The 26124-nt window shown below is 42.6% G+C and overlaps 1 protein-coding gene across 1 annotated transcript in view; it reads left to right on the top strand.

Annotated features, from left to right (window-relative positions):
- The window catches only part of Dock2 (dedicator of cytokinesis 2), a 478084-nt gene that overhangs the window by 209745 nt on the left and 242215 nt on the right, over positions 1-26124 (top strand). The window contains exon 27 of the mRNA XM_004637060.2: positions 10853-10948. Within this exon, the coding sequence (XP_004637117.2) occupies positions 10853-10948 (96 nt within the window). The remainder of the gene's footprint in view (positions 1-10852; positions 10949-26124) is intronic.

Below are 26124 nucleotides of genomic sequence, written 5' to 3'. Positions count from 1 at the left end.
TCTCTTCTATTCCACTGGGTGAATTAACATCTATTAACTAATATTAATGTGCATATATAGTAGGATTCCTAATTTGGGGACATTTGCTTACTATATCTGGGCATTATAAATAATATTGCTACAAGCAGCTGTGCACATAGATGTCTGCCTCATGTGTTTTCAACATACCTGCTGAATGTTTACCATGAAGGAGCTTTTACATCCCTTTAGTCATGATCCTAGAAGATGGACGCAATGGCAGTAGCAAACCTGGACTGGATCAGGTACAACCTCTGTGTCATCACCTGTAAACCAGGAATAGTGGGAATATTTCTCTCATTTCATAAGTCCTTACAGGATTGCTACTCTACTTATTAGATAAGCAGAAAGACCTGCAGCACTGAGGGTGGTGCACTGCTTCAGTAAGGTATGTGAAATAGTAAGAGTAATATGCAACAAAATCAGAGCTCAGGCATCCATGCTGGGACTCATTGTTTTTTCAAGAAAGTTCTGATAGTTCAGGTAACATTGTGTCCAAAATTCAGATGAGAAACCTGAGGTCCTGAGAGCCAAGATTAGTTTCCATCAGTGACAAAGAAAGAGCATAGCCAAGGGCACCACCATGGTCTCTGCATAAGGGGATACTGCTTTTGCAGAGCACTCTTCATAGTACAGTACACAGTTGCCCACGTGGCTATGAGAGCTGAACGTGCCACCGTACCCCTTCCAGCAGTGCCACATTTCGTAGCATGCAAAGAGCCCAGGTTTGGGCAGAATTGAACTTCGTCAGCTGAGGCTTGGCCAACCATGAATGGGTTGCTCCTGGGGGTGTTACTAAACCACTCTAATCCTCGCCTTTCACACACTTGGGACTTCCATGGGTTTTACCAACAGTTAAGTAAGATTACAAGATGTCAAATCTATACCCATAGTGCCTGGCAAAAAATAAGACTTCAAAGCTTGTGAGATTCCAATGGTTTCAGAATTAGAACTCACATCTTCTTCTCCTTCATGGCATGCCCTTTACCCCTAACTCCAAGCCTCCCATTCTAGAAAAGGCTAGTGCATAGTCAGATGCTCAGTGCCATGAGTAGTCCTACCTTGGAAAGAGGCTTTACCCAAGGGGTAGGAAAGGCAGGGCTAACGTGGTACGGCAGCCTCCACCCTGGGCTTCACTGACCCCCAGTTCCTTTTGCTGCACTGAGTACCTCTGTCCCTGGCTACGTGTGTGACTCACGTGGCACAATCAGGTGACTGCTGTGAAAAAGCACCAGAGAATTACAGCTTAAAGGAGGGCTTTATGTTTCAGGGGCTTAAGTCCATGGTTGCTTAGTTCCATTACTTTTAATCCCATGGTGAGGCAGAAGTGTTGTGGCAGAAGGCTGCAGTGAAGGAAGGCTGCTTATTTCACGGTGCCCAACAAGCTGGGCAGGTGGCAGGGATAGGGAGCCGAAAAGGAAAAAATAGGGGACAAAAATTTAGTTCCCAAGTTGCCCCATGACCCTTCCCTTCACCTAGGTCCTACCTCCAAAGATTGCATCACCATCCAATAATGTCATCAATTATGAGCCGATTGATGCATTAATTATTGATGAAATGAGAGCCCTCAGGATCCAATCACCTTCCAGTAGTCCATTGCTGGCAAATGATGCCCCAGAAGATCATCTTTCAGGAAATTTTATTTTTATCTTATTTTTTTGAAACAGCCTCATTATGTAGCGCAGGCTGGCCTGAGGCTTGTGGTGATCCTCTTACCCTAGCCTGCCAAATGCTGGGATTGCAGGGATGTCCCGCCACACCTGGCAGTGGGGAGCAGAGGAGGTCCAAACTAACATCCAGTAAAGTGTTTAATGCTGGGAAGTTTGAACAGTAGGAAAGAAAAATCATGAAATCCAGAGCTCATGAAAAATCACGTTATCTCTGGTGCCCAGTGGAAGAAAGAGTGTGACTCTGCTGTAGATGATAACTGTCTCCTTAGATATTTTCTTTCTATATGAGTGTTTCTGGTGCCTATAAGATAGAAAGTGAAAACACCTCTTTAGATGGGAATATGAAACAGAGTAGAACAGTAGTAGCCATAGTTTGCAGCTATGTTCATGGTCAGAAAATGAATTATGTCTTTTTCTTAAAAAAAAAAATAGGCCTTTAGATTTAATGTTATACCAAACATTAGTGCTCAAAAGCACAAAGGCCAAAGCAGAAAGATGAGGTGAGAGTATCCTCGACATGAACCCTAAATTGAGGCTGCCTGGGCGCCAGAGCAGGGAGTATAGCCCTTTCCACAGTATCCAGCAGGAGAGATTCCTTCCCTTTTCTTCTTTGTAGCTCTGGGAATTGAACCCAGAGTCTCATATGTGGTAGGCGAGTGCTCGCCAGCTGAGCTCTACCACAGACCCAGAGTTAGTTATTCCTCTGTCTCAGTGCCATTCATTACCCACAGGATGTCACTGATCCCTTGACCTTATGCGAATCTTTTCCTGAAGCTGCTTTTCTTTTTTATAAAATTTGGGGTTGCACCAAACTCTTTTTAAAAAGTTAGATGCTGGCTAACACTGATAAAGGATCTACAAACTGCAGTCCAGGGCTTCAGGGTAAATCCTGAGGGGATTTGACTGACCTTGTCAGATACAAAAGGTACATTTCTTGTTACATAGGTCTTGCTTTTTCTTGGTCTTAACCAGCCAGCAGAAAAGTATAAACACAAAGTATAAAAAGTAAAGCCATATTAATATGATGAGCTCTAAAAGGCTCAAGCCAACAACTTTTGACATTGCCAGTCCTATGGATAACCCATTAAGGACTAATGGACTGTATTGGATTATTTTGCTGAATTCACGCACCTACAATATTTAAATGTCAATGGAATACCCATCTCTGACAAAACCAAACAAAAAAGGGAGATACAAATGAAGGACCATTTTGTATCTGCATATACAAAATAGGATAGATATACAGCTACTTTCTCCTAATTCAATGAGAAGAAAGATTTGTACTAATAGTGTTTAGACAGGATATCATATCTGCATCCTGTACTATAAATAACTATGAAGAAAACAATATGCAATGTATTAATTATTGTAACTGTCCTATTAATCTGTTTTGAAACTGTCTCATTGCTATTTGTTTCTCAATAAAAATAATTAAAAAAGAAAAAAACAAACTTAGTTGCTTGCATAACATAATCACTTTATTACTTATTATTTGCACATGCTCCTAATATTATAATTGAATCAGTTCATAAATAAAGATGAAATTTTAGGGTAGAATTTCCTGTGAAGATGGTGTAGAGAGGTGCATGTTGATTTCCTCTTGAAAACCCACTGTGGAAAAAAAGCGAGAGGGATTTTTTTTAAAAGAAAGGTAGAAACCATATGGAAAATTAATAAATGACTTAGCAGAACTAGGAAAAGTGATGCAGTGGCCAGGAGTACAGATAGCCAAGAACCTATTCGATCTAAAGTAAGACTTCCTATGAGTTTTAGTAAGTGGTAAAATCTGGTACCTGTGGGGCATTTCAGATGAGGAAGCTCACTATAAAGTTGAAGAAACAGTCTAACCATCTGCAGCTGAGCCATGGGAGGTTTCTTTGGTGGAGAATATAAAATAGAAGGGGTCTGTCCTCAGAAACTGTGTAGGTGGTTTTGAAGGCATAGACACTACAACTCAGAACCAGGTTCTAGTCCTGGTCTGCATCGTGGAGGCTGAAACCTCCAGCACCTTCCTCACTCAGTGCCTGGAGTGCTGACAGCAGGGACTTGGCTGTACAGGGAGGGATCAGAGTGTTCCTTTCTGTGGACTCCAAACAGGTCCAGAGGAGAGACTTGCAGTGCATTGCTATTCAGATCTTTCCAGGTAAACGTCCCAACCAGATCTTCCTGCGGGGAAGCTCTCACACAACTAGGGCATCTGTGCCCGTGCTCAGTGTTGGGTCAGCATTAGCGCTGTCCACACAGAAATGAGAACTGACTCTCATGAGGGAAAGAACTAAGGAAGAACTTTGACCTGGGCGAGGGAGGAAAGTAGCCATGGAAGACGTGTAACTAGGAGGAGGCAGGTAAATTTTCCAAAGCAGGCAGAAAGGACCTTGAAAAATAAAAAAGACACAGTTATAAATCATGGTATGACAGTATTTAAAAAGATTCAGAGAACTAAAAGGAATCTTAAGAGGGTTGCAAATTGGAGAATGAAAAGCACAATAAGGTGTGGGGATGTGTCGTACTTTACAACTTTGATGAGAATGAGATTTACAAAGTCAAAGCATTTTAAATACAAACATCTTAGACATAGCATGGAACAGGTATTTTCTATCAAGTATTGATATGTTAAACTTTAAATCCCTACAGAATGTGAAGAAAACAAATAAAAAAGTAAAAATATTTTTTAAAATTGGAATAAACATTTACATATTTTTACACAGAAATTTAGAAATCTACCCATATAAATCATTGTAGCAGGACAGTCCTATGACTTTTTTTCATTTATTACCCTTTTTTAAAAAAAAAACAAACATTTACTTGAGAGACAGTGTAACAGTAATTGATATGACATGACAAACAGTACATATTTAGAAGACCAGAATGACAGGCATTCCAAGCATGACCCTACTATTACACATTGCTATCTTTAGTGCAGTTGCTTGGTTCACAGGTATCAGCATATATAGTTAGTCAGGGTGAGAGTACTACCAATTAACTACTAGTTTCAAAAACCTGCTGAAGATTCTCAGGATCATTGCCTTTACCATCTTGTGCTTATAAATGTATGGTTTTGCCCCTGTCATGTTTTCTAGCTTTTTTCCTTGCCCTCTCTTCATTATTTAGTCCTTAAGTTCTCAGAAATTTTAGTTGTGTTATACCTTTCTCTTTTTATTTCTTCTTTTGAATTCTTACACTAGGGAGACTATATGATATTTACACATGTGGGTCTGTTTTATTTCACTTATGAGTATATCTTCAAGTGGCATCCACTTAAATATAAATATACAGACAGATAGTGAGGTTAAGCTCAACTACCTATGTTGTAGGATAATAATATCATTAAACTTCTCTTCTGGAAGGTTAACAACTTAATTTTGCAGACCAAAAATTAGTAAAAAGAAGGGCTGCAAGTAAGCCAACATTTTGGCCCTAGCCTTTCAAGGTCAGTGGGGACTCAGGATACAAGAGAACCTGTTCTGTAACATCCTATAACTCAGTGTTGTCCCAAATTTTCTGATCAAGGAGATTATGGGGCCACAGAGGAATGTAATCAATGATATAGAGTGTGCCTAAGGAGAGTCACATGGAGAGAAAACATTCTCTCAGGCTTTCACAGAGAGCAAATTGGTCAAGCAATGGCCATGACTCATCCACATGGCTGACACTGACAAAGGATCTACAAACTGTGGTACGGGGTTGCAGGGTAAATCCTGAGGGGATTTGACTGATCTTGTCAGATACAAAAGTTACATTTCTTGTTACATAGGTCTTGCTTTTTCTTGGTCTTAACCATCCAGCAGAAAAGTATAAACACAAAGTATAAAAAGTAAAGCCATATTAATATGCTGAGCTGTAAAAGGCTCAAGTCAGCAACTTCTGACATTGCCAGTCCTATGGATAACCCACTACTATTATAGACTACTGGAATATATTGGATTATTTTGCTGAATTCATGAACCTACAATATTTAAAAGTCAGTGGAATACCCATCTCTGACAAACCTAAACAAAGAAGAGGGATACAAATGAAGGACCATTTTGTGTCTGTACATACAAAATAAGGTAGATATACAGCTATTTTCTCTCAGTACTTAACAGTGTTTGTGCAGGATACCATGTCTGCATCTTGTACTATGAATAACCACTTTGAAGACAACAATATGCAATGTATTAATTATTGAAACTGTCCTATTAATCGGTTTTGAAACTGTCTCATTGCTATTTGTTTCTCAATAAAATTATTTAAAAAATTAAATACAAAATATTGATACAACAAAAATGATAGCATAGTTGTATGGGAGGAAGGAGAAATGGGAGAGGTGCAGGTGTCTGATAAAGGCCCAGGGAAAGAAGAGTGTAATGTTGTCTTTTATGGAGGGTAGTTAATAGAAAATGTCACTAAGTAAAAAAAGTATTTGGAAATGGAGTCATGCAAGCATATTATTGGAAGTGTGATCATAAATACTGAATAACTACTGTAATAATGAAAAGAAGTTAAAAAAAAAGTTCCTCTGGTGACTGCAAAATCTGGGACTGCTGGTTATTTATATTTATGGTTGGTGATTTTAAATGAACCTTGGAGAATGTTTTTTTAAAAAAGGCATGCCTATTAATCCCTGGTTCTGCAAAAATAAATATAAAAAATAAAAATAAATAAATTTTTAATAATTGGTGTAAATAATCAGCATCACTTGTATAAAAGTAGAATTCCCAATTTGCTAAAAATATCCTCTAGAACTAAATACTGACGCATGTGCTAGTTTTATGTAATTTATCCACCAGAGAACAAGCTGAATAAAAATGATCTGGTCAAAAGTATGTAAGATTCTTGGTTTCTTATGGGATGAGAGATACTTGCTCATTAGATGTAAGACATGTAATTAGATATTAGATGTAAGACATGTAAACCTGATAGAGCAGTAGAAATAGTCTTTTGCAAATGAACCAATGAACATCAAACTTTGGGGTTTTGTTGCAGTTGTTTTGGGTTTTTTTGTTTTGTTTTGCTTTTTTGGACATTTCCTTTTATACCCTTGGCAAGTCCTCTGATTCTATAGGATGATAGCATCTCTGGTTTCTGATCAGTTGCAGATGGTTGGTCTGAGAAAGGAGCTTCAGTTGGGTTTATCAGAAATGTCCCATTAATATGTCACATGATCTTCTTTTTTTCCTATTTTCAAGTTTTAGATCTTTTTCTGCACATTTGCCATGCATATAAACAACTTTATTATTATTATTATTATTATTATTCTAATGTATTTGGTTGTTGCAGAGTCTCACTGTACAGCACAGACTCATGGTGATCCTCCTGCTTTCAGCCTCCCCAGCATTGGGATTATAGGCCTGTGCCACCATGCCCAGTCTTGGCCTGCTCAGCCTGCCCTGGGGGTGGGTCTGGCACAGCATATGGTGCAGAGGATCAAACTATGGTCCCTGTGCTTTCCTAAACTTGCCTAAGTAGGTGCTTTAGTCCACTGAGCTACTTCACTGGCCCCATAAATAACTTTAAAAACACATTCAAAACCGATCAGTTTTCAATTCTAAGGAGATGCTGTTTGTCTACTGCCTACTATGGCCCAAGGCCTCCCCTCTTTGTTAATTTAAGTTTTCATGAAAGAGGAAGATTACCAGAAAGACATTTCTCTCCTCGGTATCATAAAAAGGGTTGAAAGAAAAAGAAGACAGGATACCTTGCAGTGTTACGAAATGCAGTATCTGTGTTTTATTACTTAAAATCATTTCATGGGTGGTGTGACCTCTTATTGTTCTGGAAATGCTGTGGCAAACAGTGGCTTTAAACTGTATTCTACAAAAACCTAAGGCTTACAGTGAATCAAGACAAGCGTTGGCTACAGCCTCCGGCCTAGCCCCTACCCTAGCTCTCTTCATGTGAGTTCTCTTTCTACTGTGTTATACGGTAGACTTATGCATACAACTCATTTAAAGTCTCTCCCAGATATCATAGCCTATAATTATTAAAAGAAAAAAAATCAGTACAATTTGCACTGTGTTTAGGTTGGATGGATTAATTTCTTTACCAGAGCCATAATGGGAAGACTGATTTTGTCATTTCAATTACAAGCCACCGTTTAGTTCAGGCCCCGAAGACACTTTCGTAGAGTTTCCCCCCACTTGCTGGCACTAGAGCAATTAACAGCTGGTGATTTGTGGCCGCACTTTTACTGCTTAGCACAGGTTTATCATCTTGAAAGTTTTCCATTTGCATTTATGCTATACGTTCTTTGGGTGACATTTCCATATCACCCAGAGTTTATATTATGCATTGCCCTGTACTGCACTTCCTTCTACGTGCTGTGAATCTGCAAGCCCAGCCTGAAGGCTGCTGCAGACCAAGGGAATTATGAGTTGCAGCCACCACTTACACGGGGCTTTCTATTGCTTGTGCTGAATTCTGTCACCAAGGGCTTTCACCTGCGTTATCTAATTTATTCTGCAAGCCCATAACCTCAAGGTTTCGAGCATTTGCCACATTTTATGAATGCAGATATTAAAAGTCAGAGAGCAAAAGTAATTTGGCCAAGGTCACTCAGCTCAAGTTAGAGTTAAGATTCAAACTCAAGTCTGTCTGATCTCAAAACATTCTGCTAGATACCCGCCCACGGTGGGAGCCCTCAGAGTGAAGTGAATTGAATTTGACAGTTTCTCACTTTTAAATATCAAACTTCCAGAGCAGTCTAATTGCTGCTTTTTGGACTAAGAAGAAATGGCTGTTTAAAAGAAGCAAGAGGCAGAAGGTCAAGAGGAAAGGGGGGTTTAATATCTCTGTTGGTAAAGGAAAAGATGTCCTACTAGACCAGAATTGAATCAAATGGAAGCTATTATAGAAATTTGATGAAATTATAAAGGAATGCAAAGAAGATACTAGATAATGAACACAGAACCAAAGATTTTTCTAAAGAAGAAGAAATCAGAAGTCAATGAAGGAGTTATAAGTTGGTCCAAATGGAGACTAAGTCTACCCTTCTTGACAAATGGAAGGAGACTGACAAAGCCCTCAAAACAGCAACCAGAGAGCTCCGATTATGTTCTCATCTGGCTGGGTGAGCTGTGAAGAAACACAGACTCTGGAGCTAGATTGCTGAATCGGAATCCTTTTTCCCGAACTTTCTAGCTGGGTGACATTGGTCAAGTTACTTAACTTCACTGGGCTTCGGTTTCCTCATCTGATTAGTGGAGAGCATACTGTTGCTTATGTTGATGTGAAAACCAGTCAAGTGCTTAGCAGGAGGCCGGACACTTAGGAAGCGCTACACTTGCAAAGGTCTGCTATTGCTGTGCTAACTGTAAATATCATTTTAACATGACCAAAGAAATCAGAGATTTTAAGTCAGTATAAAGGCTTGAAGAAATAAAGGAGAAAGGTTTGCCCTTGACCAAGAAATACAGGGAAACGCAGCCCTTCCTACCTCTGAGCCTCAGAATCAGGAACGCAAGTCCAAAGAAAGCCAGGTTTGGCTGCACATGACAGAGCCTGAAACTCCTTTGTGTAAGATACAGGCTCGGACAGGACCTTGAGGTTCTGCTCGAAGTTGCACAGGCTGGAGGAAGTGGATTAGACACAGTGCTGAAGAATTGAGTTTGAGACAAAAAGAAAAAGCAAGCACAGGGTGATTCATCACTGGATGTCAATAGTCATCCAAAGCCTGTTAGGAAGCGAGGACATTTTTAATAAGCATGTCCTTTTTTCCTTGCCCTCCTCCAACGATGGAGCTATTTCCTATCATAGGCTCCACCGAGATACAAAACTACAGTTGAGTTGAATGTAGCAATGCACAAAGCTTGCTCACCTGCCTAGGAGTGAGTGTGCGTGTTCATTCAGCTTTTCAGCCACCGCTTATTTAGTGCCTTCTTCATAGCAGCTTCCCTTAGGATTGGAGACACCATATTCTTCCCAAGCCTGAGCCCCAACCTCCAGGTCTTCACTTGAGGTTGTGTCATGGTTCTCAGTCATGCCATGGATGCACCTGAACACCAGGCACTGCCTGTGCCCAGACTCTATGTCGGGCCTACAGAATCTTCCTCAGGGGACTCACCTGTGTGTTTCTTCCAGCATTGCATACATCTCTCTGAGGTTCGCTTCAAACTTGAGAGGACCTCCCCACATTTTGTGAACGAAGAAACCAAGGCTTAGAAAGGTTAAGTGCTAAGTGAGGTCACACTACTGACAAGCATTACGTTGACACTCAGAATCTAAGGCTGGGGAGATAGCTCAGTGACATAAGCACCTGCCTGACAAGCACAAGGTCCCAAGTTCGGTACACGGGACTGAAAAGCAAAACAAACAAACAAAAAAAAAAAACCCCACAACCAAAAAGATTGAAATTCAGAATCTAAGATCTCAGCATCTAAGATTGTGGGGCCTTTCTCCCTGGTCCTGCCCACCATCACGGAGATGCATGGGGGGAAATTGTGCCTGGAAACTGCATTGCAACATGGCCTGTGGATATAGACAAACACACACAGATGTGGAAACCTCGCTTGCCCACAGTGAAAGCTCAGTGACTATCAGCAAGGCTAGGAGGAAATGTAGGGAGCTGTAGTTAAAGAGATGACTATGACAGATGTTACAAACTGGCTTACCTTGAATTTTCACCCCGCTGTGCGCCACGCTGCTTCTGCTGGCTATACACCCACAGTGGCCAGTTTCCACCACATGACCCCAATCCCTGGCATCCAAGGATGCTGCCTCTTCCATTAGTCTGTTCAGCCTTGGGACGATACTGTTCTGCTATTGAGACTTCAGCTTTTCTGTTCACTGTATAACCAAGTTCCTCCTTTAAACTCCATCCTTATTTCGAGCTAGATTCTAGCTGTTAGATGACGAAACATAGGTCTAGGGAAGCTATGTGACTGAGCCAGTGTAGCACAACTAAGTCTTGTTAGAGCGAGTATTCTAAAGACAAAGTTCCTGTTTCCAGAGCCTCATCACTAACTTATGCTGAAGGCGATTATGGAGTTTCTGGGACAGGGTGCGAAGTGATGGGGGTTCGAACTGTGACATGACAGTGATGACGATAGTAGTAATAACAGTGATATTGATGTTGGTTGTGGTAGCAACAGTGTTGGCGATCACCATTTGGGAGGTCATATCTGAGTCTTTAGAAGGCAAGGCTAGCATAACGTGGTTGTCACACAGTGTCTCTGCCTATGTTACAGGCCTTCACCTATCACCACATTCAAGAAATCATGGTGCAGCTGCTTCGCATAGTGAACCGGACAGTCATCACAATGGGCCGAGATCACGTTCTGATTGTGAGTAGATGTGTCTCCCTTGCAAGTGTTTCAAATGCTTCAGGGTCTCAGAATGGATTGTCTGGAAAACCGGATCACACAAACATTAATACCATTCATCACTTTTTTCCTTTTTGGAGAACAAAAATCAAATTGTTTCTGTCCATGTTGGGAGAACATGAAAATTACCTCAACGTTCAAAACCAGCAATACTTAGGATGTGTCTAAGAGGTTGACTATAGCACGACGGGTGGGGATATGACTGGCAAGGAGAAAAGGAGAGGCATTTTTTGGTAAGTGAGCAAGCTGGAATCTTCTACCAGGAGCCTTTCCTTCCGGTATGGGGTCATGTGGTACCCAGTCTCAGATTCTGTGGGCTTTATTTTCTAAGTGTATTTAACTCTACCCACAGCTACCATCTAATTCAATGTCAATATTAAGTTTGAGAGCATTCTAGTTTAAAGGTATATGCTAAAAGATCAACATCTGGCACCCCAGATATAAAACCTGTTCTAACCTTTATACTCCATCCCTTTTGCTTTAAAACAAGGATTAAATATTGGGAAGCTTACAGGAGTCAGTTCCCAACATAACTGCAAATGTCCCGCCCCCTCACGCCTCTACGCAAGCCTGGCCAAGGACCTACATCCTACTCAGAGAGACGCAAGCTGTCGCTAGGCCTGCGGTGCCCCTCCCCATGCTCACCTGTTTACTTTCTCCCACATGTAACATGTGGTTCCACTCCCTGTTCCCTTGGTATCTGGGCATGCTTTTCTTATTTTAATTAGATTTTGCTCCAGTATCACCTGATCAGATAATTTTTTTCCTCCTCTGACTCTGTAGCTACAGTGTCTGCCACCTGTTTACCCTCTTCCAACCTCTGTGGCTTATTTTATTTTTCTTAGGGCTTATTACCTGCATTATCGATCACTTCATTTGTTTATTGTTCTAGCTTTCCTTGTGAAAATAGCAGCTCCAAGGGAGCAAATGTTTTCATCTGCTTTGTTAACTGCTATGTCTCCATGTCCTTCAAAAGTGCCTGTCATATAGTAGGTGCGTGGTAAATACTTATTGAATAAAGGAATGAATGAATGAAAGAATGAGTAAGTGAGTGAATGAATGAACAGATGAAGCATACCTCCTAATATTTTAGGAAGATGGGGGCACTCAGCTTTGACTGACTAATACCTTGTAGGATTGGGCCACATAGTTGACAATACTAAATTTTAAGGGAAGCTGATAATCTCCCTACTTTATGTGAGATTTCCAGATGTTTCAGTGTTGGTACCTAATTTTAAAATGCTTATAAACACTATATGACCTCAAACAACAGCCCTAGCATGCATAATGTGTACTATCTACATTAAGAGAATCTGGGTTGGGCTGGGAGTGTGGCTCAGTGGTAGAGAGCTCATGTGGCATGCATGAGACCCTGGGTTCAAACCCAAGTACTGTAAAAAAAAAAAAAAAAAAAGGTTCAAACCCAAGTACTGTAAAAAAAAAAAAAAAAAAAAGGAATCAGTGATACCCACATGGAGCAGCAGTACGGCACTCCAGCTTTCCTGGGCCAAGGGCCCTATAAACCCGCCTTGGTCGTTTGTCTCACTTACTGTCCTTCCACCACGGAAGTTTCACCGTTACTTATTCAGTTACAAGCTTCCTTATCCATGGCTCCCGCAACGCACCTTAGATAAGCATTTTATGGCCTCTCTAATCTTTATTCTTTTTCTTTGGAGCAAACTGCAGATGATCATCTATCCATTTGACTAGCTCTGTATATGGCATGTTCTTAACTCTGTCTTTCCTTTAGAACAGCGATTCTTTAAAACAGACCTTGGATTATAGAAAGTGCTAAGTGGTGTCTGTTATTATTTACCTTTCTATCTGCTACATAAGTCTCTCTGTCTTTTTGCATTATCCACACAGGCAAGAGCTCACAGTTTGGCCCTCACTCACTGTCTAGTTATTGGCCTTTTGTTTGTTCCTATGCCATGGTGGCTGGCCCTTCTAACACACATTCCTTGATGCTGTTCCATTAATCTATGCCGGGATATTCCTGTACTCTGGAATGTTCACTGGCTGGCCACTGCCTACCAAATTAAGTCATAAATGCATTATCTGACCATTCTCAGCTTCTGGTATCTGGTCTGGCCGCAACTGGTTGTTTCAGTCTTTTGTGTACTGTTCTCTGTCCAAACAGCCACTCAAAAGTGGGTGCTCTGGCTCTTGCCCAAGCATGTCCAGCCACTCTCTCACTTTCATGCAGTCTGTGCCGCTCTCTTGCCTGGAAGTTTCTTATTCTGTTGACTTCCTGCCTGGTCTCCAAGGGCCAGCACAGATTCATTTGAAATGGCATGAAATTCATGCCATTTCATGTCATCTGCCTCTCTTTCTTTTTTTGAGTGGAGTATATATCAAATATACCTGAGACAGAGCTCCTTGCTTATGCCAGGACCTCCTCTCTAACTCTTTTGCTTGTGTATTTTATTTTGTTGATGTTGTTATTTTTTTAAGAGTTTTGGTGAGGTGTAATTTACATACTTTAGAATCAAACCATTGAAAGTACGTATTTTGATGAACTTTAATAAATGTATAATATTTTTCACCTACAATGCCACCAGCCCCAACATTGATTTGCAGTCACTTTTCATGCCTTCCCCACCCCTTTGCTACTACTAATCTGCTTTCCATTTCTACAGATTTGCTTTTCTAGAAATTTCCTATAAGTGAAATTGTATAAACTGGGATCTTTTTTGTTGACTTTGTTTTTGCAGTGCTGGGGGTGGAACACAGGTCTGTGTGCATGCTAGGCAAGTGCTGTACCACTGCACCCCCCACCCCCCCGCCAGCCCCTTTTATTTTATTTGAAGATTCTTACTTAGTTGCCCTAGCTGGCCTCAAACCTGTGATCTTCCTACTTCAGACTCCTGAGTAGCTGGAGTTATAGGTATGTGCCTCCTTGCTTGGACAACTTGAGGTCTTTTGTGTCTAGTGTCTCTTCTTAGCTTAATAATTTTGAGATCTGTTCAAAGTTTAGGCTTTACCAGTTCTTCATCCCTTTTCATTGCTAAATAGTGTTACACTGTATGAACAATTGGCTCATCCATTTAGTACTTGATAGGCCTCTGGATTGTATTCAGTTTTTGCTCTTATGATTTATGCTGCAATACACATTTACATATTCGTTTCATGTCAATTTTAATTTCTTTTGGTTAAAAATCTAGAAGTGAAATTGCTAAGGCCTATGATAAGTGTGTGTTTGCCTCTGTAAGAAACTAGCCAACCATTGTCCATAGTAGCCTGCCACTTTACCACCAACAGGTATGAAGGTTTTATTTACCCACATCTTCACCAGTACTTAATTTTGACAGGTTTTGGATTCTGACAGGTTTCGGTAGAATTCTAGTGCAATTCTACCGAAACCTTATTGTAGCTTTAATTTGCATTTCCCTGATGAATATGAAATTGGATGCCATTTCATGTCATCCACCTCTCTTTCTTTTTTTGAGTGGAGTATGTGTCAAATATACCTGAGAAAGAGCTCCTTGCTTATGCCAGAAGACTTTTGAAGGAGTGTGCCTATCTATAAAATGTGCTAATAGTAGACGTCTGTGGTGGAGGTGGTGTGACGATATGACCCCACAAGAGAGGGCTTTGTACACAGTTATTTATTCTTTTGGTGTTTTATAAGAATCCATTGTGTGCTCAGCCCAAATAATGAGAAAAGCATTAGGCCTGATTTGTCCCTCAAAATCAGACCTCTTCTGGGGTATGTTCCTGAAGTATTGCCAACTCTCCTCAAAACTCAAACAATCACCAGCTCCCTGAAGCCCACTGCATGCTGGCTCTACCTTCTGGATTTCAGTTTATGGTCTGCTGTAGGGACAAGAGATGCCCTTGACTGCTCCCTCTAACTCGTCAGTCTGCCACTTCTAGTCACCCACCATGTCTTGGTCCCAGTCTAGATTTGTTATGTGCCTAGCATCACTTCCTGCCCTTTGGGGGACTGGAGGGACCCTCCCCCACTACCCCTTCTTGGCTGTGCTATTTGCTTTCACTGTTAAATGCATGGCCAGGCCACTGTGCTTTGCTTAGCACGCTATGAGATGCGTTTCAGGTTTCTCTCCCTCCCTCTTCATTCTTTGAACCCCTTCAGGGGAGAGACCATGTTTCACTCATTCTTGTGCTCTCAACATCAAGAACTGTGCCTGACCTAGTGTGGATACTCAATAAATCTTTGTTAAGCAAATGAAGGAACTAGCAAATGAATGATCGAATGGAAATGCTGTGTCACTTAAAACTTTCTGTACGTGTTTCCTTCCCATTGTTCTTCCTCTTAGATGAATATATTTTCTCAGTGCTAGGAGCCCACATTTCAAGGGACAATGTAAGGAGCTGCCTCCTCAGGCTTTCCCAAACCCTTGGACTGTTTCCAAAGCTTTGCAAATGTTCTGAGCTACAAGCTGTGCCGTTAGTCTCAGTGATTCTGGATTTGCTAGTGTAATTATAGCAATGAGGGTGCTAAGTCGGGGGCACTGTAGGTGCTTAGCAAGTGTACCTCACTAGGAGCAGGCACAGGCCTCCAAAAAAAAAGGAAAACATAGCTGGGTATTTCTTAAGCGGTATCCTTATTGTTATGAAACGGGCCTCTGCTGCAATTCCTAGCATGGGAAAATCTCCAAATTAAAGAAAATTGTATCAGAAAAATAAATACTCAGGGGTCAGGGATCCCTATGTTAGAGTCAAAGGCCGCAGTGCAATTTAGAACTGAGGTTTGACAGAAAGAGAAATATCCATTCCACCAGTCACTTTTAATTTTCCAGGTGTGATTTTTATTGGTTGGTTTCCATTGCTGGAGAATATTAAATAACCAATATTTGGGGCAAATACCAGACATTCCTAGTACTTCAAAAACTCCAACAAGACCTTGATGGGGGGCAGGGTGGTTGACTGCACAGTCCTCCTTATATTGGATTGAATGGTGCCTTTTTTTCATTTGTAGAAGTAGGAGTGTTGTGACAAAAGGTTTTAGCTGTGGGAACCACAGGAACCGTATGGTGAGGCTGGATCACTTCTTATGTTCAGTGCTGTGTAATTATAATTATTCAGTAATGACCATTCCATATTGTTCTGTAGATCACCTGCCTGAGCAATGAGTTGTTGATGACAAAGGAGCAAAAGAAATTTTAACAAAACCTAAAACAAATATCCTTTACGTCTCTGATGTCCCCTCTGCCCTCTTTTCCAGTCTAATCCATCAGATAATTGTTTATCTATATGAAAGGCTTGGTGACCAGCTTGATTTTTGATTCTGAGAAAGGCATCATGGTTTGGTAGAGAGAATATTTTGGAGAAGGGAAAACTGGAGAAAGTTTCCATGTTTTTTTTTTTTTTTTCACACAACTGGCTGTGTGACTTTAGGCATTTCAACTTCTCTCCACTTCCATTTCTTGTGTACAGTAATGTTATTCTTATGATCATCTCATGTATCTGTGTATTCTGATTTAGCTAATTTCTAATTTCATTTCCCGTCTTCCAGCCTTCTGAGGTGCACACCTAAAACAGATTTTGCTTCCCATGTCAACTCTGGTTGATTGGTAATGGCTGCAGATAGTAATGTATTGAGAGGAATTTAGAAGCTACTATGCCTTATTTCTTTGGGCAAAAAGTACTGAATTGATTAGTGATGTCTATCACAGTACAAGATTGGTGAATAGTAATGTATGGAAGATGCTTGTTAGTATTGCACAATGACTGAAGTCATTAGGTTTTGCTTTTGTGGCTCTGTCAAAATGCTCTTCTAAGGCAGATATTCTCTTCTGCCCATTTGTAGTTCCTTCAAGAAAGTTGTGATGTGAAAAGCAGAAAAATAATGGTACCAAATAGATGATCTCAGAGAGCCTACATTTTTATCAGGGGATGGTTTCTGCATGGTACATGGCATATGACATCAAATGTAAAAGGTAGTAGGTATGACACAGATTATAATCTTGAAAGTGTTATCATACAACAAGGGCAATCTCTAGCATGTGTGGATCCCATCTTGAGTCCTAATGAACCGCCCCCTCCCATTGCTTCAGACATATAGATTGAGCAAGAATCAGAGAATGAAATCATCATGGCTGATATCACACAGCTAGTGGCCATAAGGCAAGACATGACCAAGAATACTAGAGTATGTGTATCTCTCCATACTCCCGAGGCTCCTTCCAGAGAGCATATCCTGCACAAATGCAGCAGCATGAGAAAGTACTTTGAGGCTTGTTCGCACTGACCCCAGAGAAGGCCAGTCCCTTCCCCTTGCCTCCCCAAGCTGGGGGTGGCTGTCCCACAGGGAAAGCCAGCCAGAGAACTTGCCCCTGCCAGGCCTTCTTGGAAGGAAAAACGTCTGGTAGTTTTGCTGAAATTGGGATCTAGCTTTTATTTTGGGTAGATAAAGTAAGCCTCTGGATGATATATTTTGGGCCTAATTACCCTGCTTTTCACAGAGAAGTCCATGGAGTGATTAAATAAAGGTAAATGCAGTTGGCATGGTGCCAGTGACAGACATTCAGAGCAGTTTGTTAAAAAAGAAAAACTTGGAAATCTAGAAAGCAACCCATGCTCCACCACTTTAGCTCCTCATAGTGCCAGGAAATCCCTGCGCCGTCAGAAACCTGGCGCTTCAGACCTCTGACCTCACTTCCCACTCCTGGGATGCCAAGCAGGAAGTGGTCACTGGAGCACAGGCCCCAGAACTCCAGAGGGACAGCTTGGGAGTGCAGCAAGGCAGCAGCAGCAAATTCTCTCCACCCTGGGCTCGTCTCCATTGAGAACAGGTGTGTGGGGTTGCTAGGACGTGAGGGTGTGGGGCCCAGTCAGAGTGTCCACTTAGCTCCTAGCCTTCGCTCAGTGACCCAACACTTGTTCAAATGATGTCTTTATAAGGAAACTATCCCTCACTGAGCAAATGTCCATGTGTCCAGCAACACGGTAGGTACCTATGTGTGTTGCCTCACTTGTTTTTCATGGGAGACTATGATATAACTTGCCCCTAATCATGCTGCTCGCTGAGAAGGAGTTGGATTTGAGTTCAGGGATAGTCTTTCTAGAGTCCCTGCTCTTCTGTCATAAACTAGCAAAAGCTATAGGTGTCCTTCAGGCATCAACTAGTTTGAAGGTTAGCAGTGAGCACCTGAGCCCAGCTGCCACTCTGCCTAGACCAGTGATGGTTGTTTAGAGCTTTCAGTGATAACAAGCAGCTGCCAGTGGCATGCATGTCACAGCACCACCACTGGCCTGGGCCATGGGATCTAGTGAGATAACCTGTGTGGCAACTTTCAGAAACTGCCAAGTGGCACAGAATTCGAAGTAGTTTAAGATAATCCATACCCATAAAAAGTTATAAAGTTAGAGAGGGAACATTTTGTTTATTTATGTGCTGGAATATAAGAAATAGCAGCTTTAGCACAAAGTAATGAGGTCGGCTTGGAGAGTCTAAAGGGTTTTGGCCCTAGAGTCTCCTCCTTTCATCATCTGAGTCTTTCAAGACCTCTCACGTCCAGGTGCATCTCTCCGCTGAAGCCACTGGCCAGCATCCAGCTGCCTCTGCCTTTTATCACTTCCACTGAGAGGATACACAGGCTCGTGTCTGGTCCCTTTCTGAGCCCGTCTCCAAAGAGGTCCCCTAAGGTAAAACTTTCTGGATGAGAAAATGTCCATGACCCCAAGAATGGAGGCCAAGAAGGCATTGTACCCTGGTCCAGCCCCGTCCTTAACCTGTGCTCTTTCGCCCCATTCCACAGCAGCCCAGCACAGTGGGCCATCCTATCTATCAGTCCAACAATGCTCCTTTGTCCTTGGAGCCTCCTGCCTGACATTCTCCCGGCCTCGAACATCCTCCTGTCCTCTTTTGGCCAGACCACCCACCTCCGTGACCTTTCTTCCTTCTGCATGCATTGGTCCAAGGGGCACCTGGTGCCCTCTCCTCTCCTCCACCACTCAGCATCCTGCTGTCTTTAGCCTGTGCACATCACAGCATTGTGAGAAGAGAACACTTCTGGGCACCACAGAACACTGAGCTGCCATTCACTTCCTGTGAGCCAGGCTCCAGGAGAGCCTCAGCAAGTACTTTCTGAATGGGCGGAAGACTTCTTCTGTCTGTTTTCATTTCTATGCAAACTAGCCTTCCTTTCCTTTGTATAGAAGTTTTCCAGTCGCTCCTCTCCTGTGACCAGCATGCCAGGAGCAACAGGGTAAGTGAAGGCTGTAGCTGAAAACCTGGTTGGAGTGGAAGTGGAGCAAGAGCAAGGGTTCCTCCTCTGCTCCGGCTGCGGGAGGAGATGGTGAGAGTGAGCCCTGGTGGAGCACAGTATGAGCAACATATGGCCAGGCACTTTACGAGCAGTAATTGATTTAATCTGTGAGGGTAGCAGAACCTATTATCCCCTCTCAAATAGAACCTAGGTAGAGGGCTTGACCCTTTGCTCAGCTCTGTAAGCCTGTTAAGGAGTAGATGCGACTCCAAGTCCTATGTACTCTGCCAGAGCTGAAGCCGGCATTTGAAGTGCCCCACTACACATGTCTATGATGTCATTTTACTGAAATATAAACCAATTTCATGGGGAAGATTCCTGGAGGGTGTATATATGTGTTTGTGTGAGCACATAGGTGAGTGTCAGCATGTGAGTATGTATTAGGGGGAGTGAAGTAAGAAAATAATGCAAGTGATAGAGGAGAACTGAAGCTCCAAGTGGTAGACCACCGTAGCACCATTAGAGAGGGGTACCTTGGTTTTGCCTAATATGGTAATGAGTTGGTGTACATGCTTTATGGGTAGTGAAGCTTGATGTTGACAAAAACATATGTAGTGCTTTAGTACCACTACATTAAGTGATCCATTGCATAGATGAACAGAAGATCATAGACTGGGTCTGTGTCGTAAGTACCATGGAAGTTTGCAGAGGTGGAGGAAAAGGTTGGGGCATTTTAAGCTCAAGTAGCGTTTCTTCCCTCATCCCGGCTCGTAATCCTTGTACCCCATGCTGTTTCATAGGCCAACTTTTTTCAGTGCCTGGGTATCCCATGTAATAGCTGTTACTATATATCATGTTGGAATTTTTTTTCTTCTCTATACTTCACAGTAAACTAAGATCCATCTGAGAAGGGCTTGGTTTCTAGAATGTGCAGCTCCTGTCCTACCATCTAGGGTTTGGCAAGAAGTAGAGACTGAACCCAAACTTTTGAGAGTGAGTTAATGTGAAGGACAAATGAAGGTAAAGGACAGATAAACGATCAGCTTTAAAAAGATCTGACCTTAAAAATCAGATGAGAAAAAGTTCATGTTATGCCAAGCTTTCTTTTAAGGATCTTTTTATATAAAATTCCCAAATACCACACCATGCCTTTTGACAAAACTGTAAGACAGACTATTTTGGCTTCGAAACCTTCCTTCTGATCTATGATGAGCTACAGAGATAGGGATTAAAGGAAGCAGGAGGTTCTAGATAGGTGGAGTGGCTCCTGTGTTCCCCACGGTCTTTCCAGCTGAGTAAATCTTTGCTGTAAGTCCAGAGTGTCCTTGGGTGATGGAACTGGTGCTACTGTTTCTGAGGCCAGAAGGATTTCACACTTGACTTAGAGATACAGGCCTTGTAGTTCTGCAGAGCAGGTGAGCTCAGGCCTTGGGGAAGTTGATGTCTAAACTGGGTTTTTATTTTTATTTTTTTTATTGGCTACATTGGGCTACAGCTGTCAACACCCAGGCAAGCAGAGACAGAGAGATATGCACAGAATTTGGGAACTGCTCAGCAAATGCTGGGAAACACAGCCACAGAAAGACCAGTATGTCATCAAATCCTAATGAAATTACCTCAGAGTAGCTCAGTGCCTTTCGGCATCTGTTACTGGAGCTAGACAAATCTGATTTTGTGTAAGTGATTTTTAGCGTGTTCTTAAAAGTAAGACTCCATGGTACTGCTTGTCTTAATTCCTGGCACGAAGAGCAGAGGCCAGGCTTTTCTTGTCTGTGGGGTAATGTAGAAGCAGATTGTCTGTGATAGGCATCAGTGGGACACCTCCATGCCTTCCTTTGGTTTCTAAGGGCTGTGGAGTTGGGGGACAAACTGCATATGTGAAAGGATTTGACAGAGAAATAGCTGTTAGCCCCTTCCTAGTGAGTGAGGGACCCTTACTTCCTGGCACAGGTCCTACGTTTGCTGTCATGTACACTGTGGCCGACAATGCCTATGAGCTTCCAACAGCATGGTAGTGCAGACCGAATAAAAAGGTGAGTGTAATGCTTACAGAACAGGGTTCAACACATCACAGGCCCTCAGTAAATAAAGAAATGTTGACTTTTCTGCGTGCTGGACTCTTTTTTCTACTTTGGCACAGCATTAGGAATAAACTGTCTTGTGGTCCTGCGTTGGTATCTTTCCTGGACGTGTGAAATAATGTCAAACTGTTCCCACGCTGGTGTGTCAGGCAGCTTTGCATTCCCATAATGAAATACCAAAGATGAGCTACTTATGAAGCAAAAAGAAGTTCGCTCAGCTCACACTCTTGCAGGTTCAAGGGCCTGGTATCCTCATTGGCTAAATTCTGGTGAGCACCTCATGGCCAATGGTGGATGGTACTGCTATGATTTCATGGCACCAAGTGGCCACATCTTGAGCCAGGGGCCAGAGAGCACAGGGTAGAAAGAAACTCAGGACCAGCCTTTTCAGAACTGCTCCCAGAGTCCTCCCTTCAAGGGACCACTCACTCCCTGTGACCTAAGGACCTCTCGCTAGACCCCATCTGTAGAGGTCTGCTGTCCTCACGGTAGCACCACCATGCAGAGCTTACCTTAGTTCATAGGGTATGCCTGCAGGGCACCCAAGCTGTAGCTGCTGGGCCGTGACAAAGCCCTGGTGAGATGGAACAAGGCATTTCTGTGTCTGCCACAGAGCCTTGGACACAACTGGAAAGGCAATCCCACCACCAGTTTCCCTGTGGCAGTGCTGTTGTAGGACTAATGTCGCCCCTTGGGAAACCCTGTTGGAGCAGCTGTTAATGGATCAGGCCCCCCAATGTCTCAAGTCTGTCATCCCCACTCGGATGACTCAGAAGACTCAGAAGACTCAGAGGATGCCTTTTTTTTCTTGAGTCAAAGAAGTCAATTCTGTGAAATCTAAATCAGAATCTGTTTTTCTAGATTTATTCTATATTGTATGGTAATGCATTGCACATTTATTTTTAAATGATATTCCTGATTTTTTTAAATAACATAAGAAAATCTATGACTTCATATAAGAAGGGCTCCAGGAACACAACATCAGTAACAAGGTCATCAAGGACACTGAAGGTCAGGGAGGGGAAGATGTTTGACCCCGCAATAGAGAACCTATCTCCCAGAGAACAGATCTAGTCCTCTGTTCTGAGGCTATCTTCTCTTGCTTAGAGAACATTGCCTTTGCCCATTTCTGGAGTTCAGCTTTCTAAAGTAATTTTGCTTTGCTTTTGTGATCAGAAAAAAGCCTCAAAACATTATTTCTTTAAAAATAGGAATTAATGGGAATTAATGCTCCTTCCTGGAGCATTCTCATGGATACAATTTCAATTTTGTTCTAAACAGTTCATGAAAGGCAGTTGGTTTCATTTTAAATGTGGAGGTGAAAGTCCTTGTTCCAAATCAGGCAGAAAATCTGGCAGAAGTTGGGACTCCTAGCCCTGCCGGGCTTGTATTTCTTCCTCCAGACTGCTTTTCTTCTCAATATTTTCCTAGCCCTGTTTCCCCCCCAGTTCATTTGACAAATGGTATGGGCCATTTATAGCATCGTAGGCAAAGCAGGAAGCTCACGGAGGGACTTGGAGATGGGAACGACAGCTCTTGTCTCTTAAGTCTTTGCTTGCTGGTAGAGATGAGCATGAAAGGTTGACAAAAGAAAGCTCAATGGAACACGAAAAGTGGCAGCCTGTACAGAGTGTCTTGAGTTTCAGAGAATGGAATGACTAATTCTACAGCAGGGGCGGGAGATGATCAGAAAAAGTTACAGAGAGGAGGTGACATTTAAATTGCAACTTGCTGTCTGGCATAGGAGTTAAGAGCCCAGGCTTCCAAATTTGGCAGACCTGGAGGAATGGTGGTTTTCATCACCCCACACCTTAGACTTTGACGAATCACTTATTCCCCCACTGGCTCTACTTAAACTCCTGGACAGTGATGGGGAGGGGTCATCACAAGCTACCTTGTGGTACTGTTTTTAAAGAATAGATGAAATGGTGGAAACAAAGCATTTAATAATAGCCTGTTATAACTTCAAAAAACTAGAGCTTTGATCACCACTAGCCATGGTAATATTGTTACCCTTTTCACCCTAAATGATACCGGTTTATTGTGGTAGATAAGCAGTCAAATAGTATCCCAGCCCAAAGGAACAGTGTGAGCAAAGTCACTAAGGTATAATAGGCCCTGACCTTTTAGAGAGACAAGGACATGAAGATAGAGATAGGGAGCTAGTGAGAGGGTAGGTATGACTGCTGGGTGGAAGTCACATTGCTGAGGGGCCTTGCTTACAGTGAAGGAGTTTCAGTGCCTGTGGATGGTGGTGGGGAATAATTAGAAAAGTCAGGGAACAGCATGCCTGAGTATGTGTCTTGGAGTCTCCAGGCAACTGTGACAAGGCTGGAAAACAGGGAGCAGAAGTAGACCTAAAGGCCAGGAAAGGGTCCATGACAAGGGCTCAGGATAATGAAATTGTGCCGTACAACAAACTCAGGTCTTCCTAAACTTTGGACACTGCAAGGAGGGAAGCAGTCTGATTTCCAGAGAGCTTAACATACAGGGAAGAAAGGGGACAATGATGACACAGAGTCACAAGAGGATACAGAACAGTTCTAAGAGGGTTGAAGGAGGCTGATAGGATGTCCAGGTGGGACCCATCAGAAAAGGGCACCTCCTTGTTGTGGGAGACCCGAGTGGGCCACAGCTTACTGAAGCTAGCATTACATTGGTGATTTTTCTCTCAGTGTCCTCGGCCCCTGCCCTGGCAGGGAGAAGGGGCTGGACACCTATTCGCTGAAGGAAGTGATTATAGACAGGTGCTCATTTGTGTGTAGGGCAGAGTGATCCATTGGTAGAAATGCATTCTGGGCCAGGAGCCTGAGTTTGTGAATGTTGGTGTTTTGCATTGCTTTGATTTTGCTTTCTTTGATCCGTCATTTGCAGCTACTAAGGGTATATTGTTTTATTTGAGAAAAGCTCAAGTAAATGCAAAATGGTGACAATCACAGACAACTTCTGGTCCCTTTAGTCAACTGTAAGTGTCTGTTCATGGATAGGACTGGCAGTTGGTGCACTCCATGGAAAATGGGGATGGACTGCTCTGGAGTTCAGCAGTTACAATGACTCAGCCACTGTGGATCCTGAGAAAGGAGGCTTTTCTCTTAGCATAGCATGATATCACAGCATTGAGCTTGCTACCTGGGAAACCAAGCCAAAATGCCAAGTGGAGGTCACTGTGTCTGACAGTCTAAAATAATGTATATTGAGGTTTTGTCACAACAAAATTAGGGGTTTCATTTGAGTGAAATTTAATATAATATACTTAAGGATTTTGAGAATTTGTCAAAGCCATTCATGATAATAAAGCTTTTATTTGCTTTGGAGCAAATAATCCTTTGGTGTGATTTTTATTGTCTTTTCACTTTAGTAGTGGTTGAAGTCAGGCAAAATGCTTTGCCCAAAATGTTCTTTTCTCTGGACCCTGTCTCTTTTAAATCACATTTTGTCTGAACTGGACTAGGTCATGTGTAATAAATGTTGGCATTTTAATAGAAACATTACAGTGAAAATAGTTAACAATCTGCTTTAATTTCAAAACTCATTTTCTCTCTCCTACAGTAAGGCAGTACCTTGGTAAAATGTGCAAAATGCTCTGGGATTTAATTATGATACCAATTTATTCAGAAACAAGGTTAAGCTGGGCTGTCAAGATTCAGGATAAAGGCACAGGGAAAAGACAGCAGTGTCTTGATGGTTCTAGAGTCCTGCCACATAGACTGCAGTGGGCGTAGAACCTTGGGCACCTCACGTGGGAAAGACCCTGATCCTGGGAGCCCAGAACCAGAGGCTGTGTATACTAGTAGTGCCAGCCCCACACGAAGACTGGGATCATTTGAAAGGTCTAATCCCACTAAATCCAATTATTCATAAATTTATTCCTACAAAGAATGTTTGAATCCATTATGGCAAGCAAAAGTAAGCTGGGTTCTTCCCTGAAGGAGATGATAGTTTGCTTAGTGAGAAATACATTGACCAAATGTATGGACAAGGACAGCCGTACTGTGATATTTGAGGCCAGGTGTCTGGTACCTATGCATGTCTAAGAGGAATAATTGTATGGTCTGGGGCTGTAGTGGTGGTAGTGATGGGTGGCATTACCTACTGGAGACCTGTCAGGTGGAAGTGTGGTGAGGTGTGTTCCAGGCAGGAAGAAAAGGTGTCCCCAGACCCTGTGGAGTCGTCAGCCTGATGGAGCCAAGGAGTCCAAGGAGAATGACCTCAAATGGAAGGTAACCAGGTAGCAGACCTGTGCCAGCACCTTGCTGGAGAGGTGGGGCAGATCCTGTAGAGCATCTGCATCATGGCAACAGACCTAGTTCTAACTTCCTGAACTTATCAAGAAGCCACTGAATGGATTCAGTGGAAACATTGACGTGGTTCCAATCTCAGTCCTGCAGTTGATTACTTCAGCTGCTATGCAGAGAAGGCATGAGAAGCAAAGGAGAGTGAATGGCGGGAGAGCATGGGGCGGTTTCCGTAGAGGCCAGCTGAGACAGGAAGGAGAGTTGAGCTAGGATGCCCACGATGGGAGCACGCTGCCCCAGGCCTGCTGACCTGCGCACCTGGCCTTACCTGGAACGGAGAAGCCCGAGCTCTGTGTCAGCCTCAGATGCAGCCCTGCTCTTCATGGGCTGAAGGTCGTGTAGGAGGCTGCAGGGAACCATGCACTTGTGAACACTCAAGGCATGAGCTGGTATGACATTTAATAGGAATTTGGGCCATAAGACAGTGAAAAGGAGAGGAGAGAATTGTAAAAGTGCCCCTAGATAGGATTATGGTCATTAAACTAGTTAAATATCGTTGGCACACTATGCAATCAGCATTGGGTTTGGAGACGTGCTCCACCTTTTCTCTCTCTCTCTCTCTCTCTCTCTCTCTCTCTCTCTCTCTC

This window comes from Octodon degus, unplaced genomic scaffold, assembly GCF_000260255.1.
Source record: "Octodon degus isolate 3935 unplaced genomic scaffold, OctDeg1.0 scaffold00085, whole genome shotgun sequence".
Lineage (NCBI taxonomy): Eukaryota > Metazoa > Chordata > Mammalia > Rodentia > Octodontidae > Octodon > Octodon degus.
The sequence above is the reverse complement of the archived record's forward strand: the minus strand, read 5'-3'. Positions and strand labels throughout refer to the sequence as shown.